Source organism: Protobothrops mucrosquamatus, unplaced genomic scaffold (genome assembly GCF_001527695.2).
Source record: "Protobothrops mucrosquamatus isolate PMUCROS unplaced genomic scaffold, P.Mucros_1.0 scaffold487, whole genome shotgun sequence".
In the NCBI taxonomy this organism is placed as follows: domain Eukaryota; kingdom Metazoa; phylum Chordata; class Lepidosauria; order Squamata; family Viperidae; genus Protobothrops; species Protobothrops mucrosquamatus.
Window position 1 is genome coordinate 123,245 of NW_015386806.1, and position 9,550 is coordinate 132,794.

A 9,550-nucleotide genomic window follows, 5' to 3' on the forward strand; every position below is an offset into this window, starting at 1 on the left:
TTTGAGGGGAGGGGTGTTGTGTTCTTTTGTATTCCCCCCCCTTAATCCCCTATGCGCATCCTGATCACCCATTAAGGGTGATTGCCCTTCTCCATCTGCATACAGTTTCATGCCCGTTGCTGGTTGGCTAACTAGCAACGGGGTCTTACCAGCCAATGGAATTGTGTGATTACAAGCCAGGGGAATCCCATAAAAGAGGACTCCCCTGGCCCAGATGCCAGTCCGGATTTACTTGATGCCTTGCCAATAAACCGAGAGCTGACTGTCACTCGACTCGTGTCTTACTGCCTGCGCGATCTAACAATCCCAAACCCGTAAGTCTTCCTTGTAAGTGGGCTCAGCAACACTTAAAGGTTATGGATGCAAAATTGGTAGCATGTGTGTAACTCGCTTTATAAATCTTATTCTAGCATCCACGAATGATATAGCATGTGTTTCTCAACCTCAGCAATTTTAAGATGCATGGACTTCAAGTCCCAGAATTCCCTAGCCAGCTGGCTGAGGGATTCTAGGAGCTGAAGTCTATGCATCTTAAAATCACTGAGGTTGAGAAACACTGATATAGCTGACTGAAAAGCTTATCAAAAAGGGTTGTGCTGAACAATTGTTCCCAGTGTCACAGTTAGACATTGCAAGGGAGAATTGGGTGGGTTAGCATTTAATAATGTAGGCCTGGCATGAGATATAGATCCAATATCAGCTTGGTAAATTAGCCTATGATGGTGTCAAATGATGTTCTGTAACTCAATGGCCTCCAAATAGGGACATGTTGTTCCCATTATGCTAGAAAATGCTGTTGTAAGACTGGGAATGAGAAGGAAAATAGCATAATTGATAATCCAGCATGGGGTTAATTGCAGCATGATGCCAACTAACGCTGGTCTAATCCCCAAACAGCTGGTAATTTGTCTCTTCCTGTTTGCAGGGTTGAAGCGAGGTGTATGTGTGAAAATCAACCATTTTCCAGAGGACACAGACTATGATCACGACAGTGCAGAATACCTCCTACGTATGTATAAATAGGTGGCTTATTCATTCTTGTATCTTGGCCTTGGCAATGCCCTGTCACTGTTGTTCTTCGGAATGTATGGAATTCAATGGAATCCCACCATAGGGAAAGGGCGGTGCAGTGACTCAGCAGTTAAGATGCTGGACTGCTCAGCTGGAAAGCCAGCAGCCCAGGTTCAAGACCCGAGCACCACACAATGGGGTGAGCTCCCGTCCTTGCTCCAGCTCCTGCTGACCTAGCAGTTTGAAAGCATGTAAATTCGAGTAGATAAATAGATACCAGTTCTGTGGGAAGGCAACAGAGCTCCGTGACGTCATGCTGGCCACATGACTGTGGAAATGTCTTTGGAAAGTGCTGGTTTTTCAATGGTCTTGAAACGGAGATGAGCACCGCCTCCTATAGTCGGCAGCAACTAGCGGAGTAAAATCCTCAGGGACTCCTTACTTTTACCACCATAGGGCTACTGAGCAGTCAGGTTTTCCACAGGATGAGACACATGCAGTAGTTACAGATGTATTGGTTTACTTTCCTATAAAAGAGATGTGATTATGGTTTTAGTGGTGATGGAGGGGAGATGCCTGGCAAAGGAGAAAGAAGCCACAGCAACATAGATGCAGCTTTTTCAAACTTATGAGTACTCTAGTACAGCTTCTCATGTGCCTCCTTCTGCCATCACCCACCCCCCATCAGCACGGCCACACACACACACACAAACACAAATACTGAAAGTAGGGCTGGCGTCTTCATTATGTGGATTATGCTTCAGAGTAAGGCTCCAGCCAAATTATGACAATGACCATTTAATTGCTTTCTGTATGCCAAAGGAAAAGGGGAAGATCCCTATTGCTCCCTTCTTGGTTTCTCTCCCTTTCCTGCAGTCTTATAATATTAAAGTTTTACCTCCTGGTCAAAAAGCAAGGGACACCAATATTTGCAGAGGAAGTTAATCTATGGCAGGCTCAGTGAGAAATAATATGCTTATATAGTCAACTGCAAAATAATAATTATTTAGGCTACTGACCTAAGAGTTAAATTCCAGATGCAAAAAAAAAAGCGCAAGGTCTCGTTCATTGCCAGATGCAGGACAAAAGTTATCCTTTTCCATCATATCTGTAAAGAAGCCTATAATAAGAAAAGGCAATTTTTACAAACGCTCAAAATACACCACAGTGTCCAAAACCACAGCATACATCTGCAGAGCACAGTCAAAACAAGAATCACTTATAAGAAAGATCTGGTTGGGTATATCAGAGGCCTGTTTAAGTTTAGTAGTATCACAACTGGGAAGTTTTCTTTAAAACTCATTTTTTTCTTTTAGGGTTCCCCCCCCTCCAAAGTGAGGAAAGGAGCTTGTTAGTCCTCCTTGGGAGAGAATTCAACATCTGTGATTGTCGAATCACAGATTGAGTAGAAAAAAATGTGATTTCTGTTTTTGGAAAAATAAATTTGCTCATCAGAACTTTACTAATGAGGGATCTTAGGGCCTGATTTCTGATTCTAACTTTAATGTCTAGGCAGGTTTGGGTAAATAACTGGGGTAAATAAATTTTCACTTTACAAATAAGTCATTAGAATACCGCTGACTTTATTTTGGCTCAGAAGCTAAGCAAGATCAAACCTAGTTAATACTTCAGTGTGTGATCATTGGGGAATTGTAGAGCTATCGGCTAGACAAGGAAGTTGAGAACCTTTCCAGAAAGTGTCTGCATCACATATTTTCTGAAAAGCTGCCAAGAAAACTGTTTTTCTATATCCAACAAATCACCAAAAGTTGAGTTCTCTTAGAAGAGACCTCCCTTTTATTCACTATTTATGCAGGGTCAGGAATACATTATTCATGTAATAGAATCAATACTCTCCTACTTGTTGGTGAACCCTATTTATACACGTCACTGTCATGAAGCTGCATTTAAAATGCAGTTTACAATTTAAAGAGCACGACATTAGCCAGGTTTTCATGTAATTACAGGTAATCCTCGGCTTATGACCACAATTGGGACCAGAATTTCCATTGCTAAGCAAGGCAGTTGTTAAGTGGGTCATGCCTAATTTTACGACCTTGTCTGCCATGGTTGTTAAGTGAATCACTGCAGTTGTTAAGTGACTCACATAGTCATTAAGTGAGTCTGGCTTCCCTTATTGACTTTGTCGGAAGCCAACTGGGAAGACCACAAATGGTGATCACGGGACCCTGGAAAGCTCCATGCTGGTTGTCAATCACCCAAATTTTGATTACGTGACCATGGGGACGCTGCGACAGTCGTAGGTTTGAGGATGAAGTGTTAAGTCACTTCAGTGTTGTTGTAACTTCAAATGGCCGTTAGATGAATGGTTGTAAGTTGAGCATTACCTGTAATGGATGGGAGACCATTTTTGTCTTAATAAGGGCACAACTGAGAAACCTGCTTCAGACAGTAAAAAATATAATCCCATCCAATTAGGTGCCTTCTTGTTGTGGTGCTCTAATAATATTCCCCAAGAGTTCCACATAGGTCCAACCTGAAGATGCTCAAAATGTTGAAAACCTGGCTGTTTCCCCAGGACCTATAAGGTAGGCACTCAGCCTCTATGGATTATTATCCAGTTTTTGTCTTTGGGATGTCCATGTTCTTTGCTCTTGTTGTCCTCCTGCTTTAACATTGTAAGATAGCCAGAGACTTCTGGAGTATATATAATCTCATCCATCCATCCATCCATCCATCCATCCATCCATCCATCCAAGCAATTTAGAGCAATGTTTCTCAACCTTGAGAACTTTAAGATGTGTGGACCTCAACTCCCAGAATTCTCCAACCAGCATGAGAATGCTAGCTGGGGAATTCTGGGAGTTGAAGTTCACACATCTTAAAGTTCTCAAGGTTGAGAAACACTGCTCTAAATTGCTTGGATGGATGGATGGATGGATGGACGGATGGATGGATGCAATATAACTGAATATATCCACCCACATATTGCTTTCCTGAGGCAATTCTTTGATCACTGTGGGAGACAGGACCCGGAACTCAAAATAGGGGATAATTATTAATTGCTGTTAATGCTTGTGTTTTAACACAATTACCCAGAGAATGTGTTATCTACAAAACTCTTGCATGTACCCTGAAAATATTTAGCCCATTTTCATGAAAACCAACATAATTCCTCTTTCCCAGTCATTAATAGTCAAATCAAAGCACAGCCATCTTTCAGCTTTTGCAGTACAAACATGCACACAAAACTGATGTGAATGTTGCTCTCTCTTTTTTTTTAAGATTCATCAGGAAACAAGATTCTCTAGACTTAGGAATGAATGCATAAAACTGACATACAACTGAAATAAGAGTAGCGGATGTCCTTTCGTTGGCTGAGGTGGCACCTCCAATAGTGCCTTCTTTATGTCCCTTCTTTTATTTCATGCAACAGTTCTAAAACCAAATTTTGATTTGCTCCTTGGTCAAGCACAGGGCACGAGTGATCTGTATCCTCTGCCAGATAGCAACTCAAGTAGACGTAAACCTATCTAATGGAAGAGCCAGTTTGATGTAGTGGTTAAAGCACCCTGCTAAAAACCAGGGGACTAGGAGTTCTAGTTCTGCAGGCACAAAGCTATCTGGTTGGTTTTGGGCCAACCATTTCCTCTTAAACTTAGAAAAGAGGCAGTGGCAAATCACTTCCAAAACCTTGCCATGAAAACTGCAGGAACTAGTTCAAGCAGTTGCCAGAATCAGCACCGATTCAAAAGCACCCCCTCCAAAAAAGAAATCCATTTAATACCTTAGGCCAGGGGTTGGCAACCTTAAACACTCAAAGAGCCACTTGGACCCATTTCCCAGAGAAAAGAAAACACTGGGAGCCATAAAACCTGCGCGTGTACATGCGTGCACACACGGGGGGGGGGGAGCTTGATTGAAGAGTTTAATTAAAAAGAAATAGAGGCTGCTGTGCATGAGTTCTCTCTCTCTCTCTCTCTCTCTCTCTCTCTCTCTCTCTCTCTCTCTCTCTCTCTCTCTCTCTCTCTCTCTCCCTCCCTCCCTCCCTCCCTCCCTCTCTTTGTCTCCCTCCCCTCTCTCTCTCTCCCCCCCTCTGATCTTCTGCTCACCTGGCAAGCTGGCTTCACGCTGTTCTCTGACAAGCTGACACACATTCTTATTGGGCTGGCTCTCTCCTGCTCTTGGTCTGCCAGTCCTCTTCCCCCACTCAGTGTGAGAGAGAGTGAGAGAGAGAGTGTGTGTGTGTGTGTGTGTGTGTGTGAGAGAGAGAGAGAGAGAGAGAGAGAGAGAGATGCTGTTCTGCTTTCTGCTGCTTCCTGCTCCCTGCTGAGACACAGCAAAGGCAGGAGTCCCACCCAATAAGCTTATCAGCTTGTCCGAGAACAGCGTGAGGCCACTCTCTTTTTTACACACACACACACACACACACACACACACACAGAGAGAGAGAGAGAGAGAGAGAGAGAGAGAGAGAGAGAGAGAGAGAGAGAGAGAGAGAGAAGGGAAGCGCAAGTGCCTCTCTCTCTCTCTGTCTCTCTTTCTGCAAATGGTGGAGGAGACTGGGAGCCGCAGGAGAAGGCTCAAAGAGCCACATGCGGCTCCGGAGCCGCGGGTTGCTAACCCGTGCCTTAGGCTATGAAGAAGTCACAGGGCAAGCCAAACGCCTTGAATTCAGTCTGTGAGTTTAGAGCACCAGGAAGCAAAGGATAGGTCATATGCTGCTCCTGGACACCAGCATCACATCCCTGGTCAATTTATCCTAGTGGTGGCAAGGAAGTAGAAGGGAAACAAGGCCATCACTAGCCCATCACCCATAGAGTAATGATACCACAAGAGATCCAATGTGCATTTTTGCTTTCTATACTAAAGAGAATCGAGATGGGAGAATCCTGAGTTTCTTCTTCACGCCTTCCTGTTTTTCCTAGCAAAGTTCATACAGATAGTCCTCAATTTACAACCACAATTGAGCCCAAAATTTCCGTTACTAAGTAAGACATTTGTTAAGTGACTTTTGCCGCATTTTACTATCCTTCTTGTCATAGTTGTTAAGTGAATCACTGTGGTTGTTAAGTTAGTAACACAGTCGTTAAGTGAATCTGGCTTCCCTGTTGACTTTGCTTGTCAGAACATGGCAAAGGATGACCACATAACCCTGGGACACTGCAACCGTCATAAATATGAGTCATTTGCCAGGCATCTCAATTTTGATCACATGGGGATGTTGCAATGATCATAAGTGTGAAAAAAGATAAGTCGTATTTTCAGTACATTGTAACTTTGAACAGTCACAAAATGAATCATTGTAAGCCAAGGACTATCTGTATTTTCCTAATACTTGCTGCATACTGTTATTCAAGGCCCTCTCCATACCCTTATACAGCTTTAAAGAATAACCTCCCCCATTTACCACATAGGCTGGTCTTCATCCACCTTAATTTCCAAACCAATTTGACTCCCTACAGTAAAATCTGTTGATTTAATTGACTAGCTTAATACTTAATACTATGTGTGCTTTTTCCCTGTCATTCTAAAGTGTTTAATATCTACTATGTGTGTCATTATTATAATCCTAGGATCCTTTGAAAAATCCTGTAAAACAGATTGGTGTTACCTATATTCCACTAAACCTCTCCTGTCTGTTTGTAACCTTCAATTAGCCCAAATGGTGCATCATAGTGCAAAAATATTTGAATTAAGGGACCGCAAGTCCACTTATTTAAAGAATGCATACAAAATCTGGAACTTACTCTATCTATGTGATTGAAATTTCAAGGATCTTCACACTCATTGTTTTCACAAAGTTGTGGCTGCTGCATTGTGGCCATAGTCAGCCACAGCTGTGTGATCCTCATTTCCAAATATTCCTTGCCAGATTCCCACAAGGAAAATCAATGGGGAAGCCAGCAGGAAGTCAGAAATCACCCCCGTTCCCATTTTTTTGGCCACCCATGCTCAATTTGTTTCTCGGTTTAGGTAAGGAAATATCTCTGAAAGGATAACTCCATCAGTCATGGGTTGTCCAGTTAGTTCTAAAATGCAGAAAGTGGGGTTGAAGCATTTGTAGACATTGAATGCCCGACAAAACTAAAACTTAGAGAAAATACACATATCATAAGGCTCCAGTTTGCCAATTTTCCATGTGTAAGAAGTTTGGTCTGAGATATGTTTCATGCCCTATTTTATATTCTTCTTTTCCTTCCTTCCTTCCTTCCTTCCTTCCTTCCTTCCTTCCTTCCTTCCTTCCTTCCTTCCTCCCTCCCTCCCTCCCTCCCTCCCTCCCTCCACCCCCCCACAGGAGTGGTACGAGCCTCAAGCATCTTTCCTATCTTAAGTGCTCTTTTGCTGTTGTTGGGGGGTTTCTGCGTAGCTGCCAGCCGTGTCTACAAGTCGAAGCGCAACATTATTCTAGGTGCTGGCATCCTGTTTGTTGCTGCAGGTAAGTGATATAGTGAGGATCGTACAGGTAGTCCTTGACTTACGACCACAATTGGGACCGCAACACTTGTCACTAAGTGATGTGGTCATTAAGTGAGTCCTCATGTGAGGGTGTCCAATTTTACCACTTTTTTCACTGGGATTGTTGAGAGAATCTGGCTTCCCCCGTTGTCTTTGCTTGTTGGAAGCCTGCTGGGAAGGTTGCAAATGGTGATCAAATGGGATACTGCAACCATCATAAATACTTGTTAGTTGCCAAGCAACCTAATAGCGATCATGTCACCATGGGAACACTGCAACAGTCCTTAAGTGTAAGGACCGGTTCCAAGTCATTTTTTTCAACACCATCATAACTTTGAATGGTTGCTAAATGAATGATCGTAGGTTAAGGACTGCTTGTACAGTAAGTAGATGCAAACTGTCCCTCTCTGGATCTGTAGAGAGATTGGTGCCATAGATAGTTTGTTCATCAGAACTCTCAGCCAAACGCTCCATCCTGTAATCTAGGGGTCCCCAACCCCCAATCTGTGGACCGACACCAGGCCGCAGCATGCCAGAAACCAGGCTGTGCAAACAAGCAAAGCCCCATCCGCAGGATGCAGGCAGCACACAAAACCATGCCCCCTCCGGTCCATGGAAAAACCTCTCTCCACGGAACCGATCCCTGGTGCCCAAAAGGTTGGGGGGAGGCACTGCTGTAATCCATCTCTCCTGATCCATTACTCGCTTTGTACCATTTTATGCATCCTTCTTCAGCTTCACGACGATTGCCACTTTTCCCTTCCGGTTGTGTCCATAGCAATCAGAAATGTAATTGGCAATTCTAGGAATTGCAGGCTTGGTTTATCTGAATGGATCTAGAGTGGGGGAAAGCCGTTCTGATTTCACATGCATTCTTAGTTGTCTATGGAGATTCTCAGTTTTCCAGGTCATGGTTGTCCCAAAGGTGCTTTGTCAAAAGGCAACTGGACTTTGTTTTTCCTTGAAGACATTTCCCTTCTCATCCAAGAAGCTTCTTCAAGGAAAAACAAAGTCCAGTTGCCTTTTGAAAAAGCACCTTTCGGTTGCTGAAAGAAAACTGTTCATCAGGGTCCAGTCCAAGCTGGGAATAAACAAAATGGAGACTGCTTTAGAAAGAAGGTTGTGGTTTATTGAAGAGCAGAGCCAGACAGAAGCGTGGCTCTGGGAAAGCTGACCACATGTAGCTGGGAGTGGTGGGTTTTTATACCTTCTGGGGCTCTTGAGGTTGTTTCCTGTTCCTGTTTGAGGCTTTGTATTTCCTGTGTCATGTACTTTGACCTGAGTCTGAGTGTGCTCTTTTGGTATTGGTGGGTTAATCCTATTATGTCCCCAAAGGTCATGTCTTTTAGAGTTTAAGTAGATTTTAGAGGTCTTTGTCTTCCTAATCTCATAGCTTCTAGCTTCCTGGCTCCAACCTTCCTGAATGGATTATTACATCTGCATTTCTAAAAGCTGGTTTCTGCTGAGTTTTCTAGCTGGGGGGGGGGGGGGGGAGAGGTTTCTGCCTTTTTAAAGATCTTCTCCATTATTCCTTTGGAGAAATATATTCTGCCTTTTAAATATTCCCCAAAATATTTCTTTCTCTGGATCCTTCCCACAGGGTCATTCCTATTTGTCATAGATTCTTTTCCTACTCGATATGGAAGGGTTTAGAATTGTATGTCCTGGTTTACAACATCTCCAGGATATCTTATTTAGCAGGCCTAACTTTAGCCAGAGGTACAAGTTAAGTGTTGCAATATAAGTGCTCTATACAGCCCAATGGTTTTACCATTTGAAGGGGCTAAGCCCATATGTCGCATTATTTCATATTTTTATGTGCTCCTGGCTACTTTCCTTCGTGACCAGAGGCAAGCTCGCCTGACCAATAACCAGCCAAGACACAGTGAAGGCCTTTTGTTTCGTTTATTGCAATAAGCAGGGAGAGAAGCTATCAAAGCTTGGTTCTCTCCAAAGTTTTAACCCAAAATATTTCCTTCTTTATACATCCCTTGTCCCGGCCGCCACATCCCTCCTCTTTCCCCATTGGCTGAGGTACTATGAGGTTACACTCTTTCCGACCGCCTCCTACATATTTCCTGCTACATACTAAATCATACATCACATGTACATTAAAATT

The 9,550-nt window shown here is 43.3% G+C and overlaps 1 protein-coding gene across 1 annotated transcript in view; it reads left to right on the forward strand.

The window, feature by feature from the left end:
* The window catches only part of LOC107288144 (voltage-dependent calcium channel gamma-8 subunit-like), a 24,483-nt gene that overhangs the window by 7,388 nt on the left and 7,545 nt on the right, over positions 1-9,550 (forward strand). Inside the window, exons 2-3 of the mRNA XM_015816729.1 lie at positions 926-1,009; positions 7,271-7,411. Coding sequence (XP_015672215.1) covers positions 926-1,009; positions 7,271-7,411 — 225 coding nt within the window. The remainder of the gene's footprint in view (positions 1-925; positions 1,010-7,270; positions 7,412-9,550) is intronic.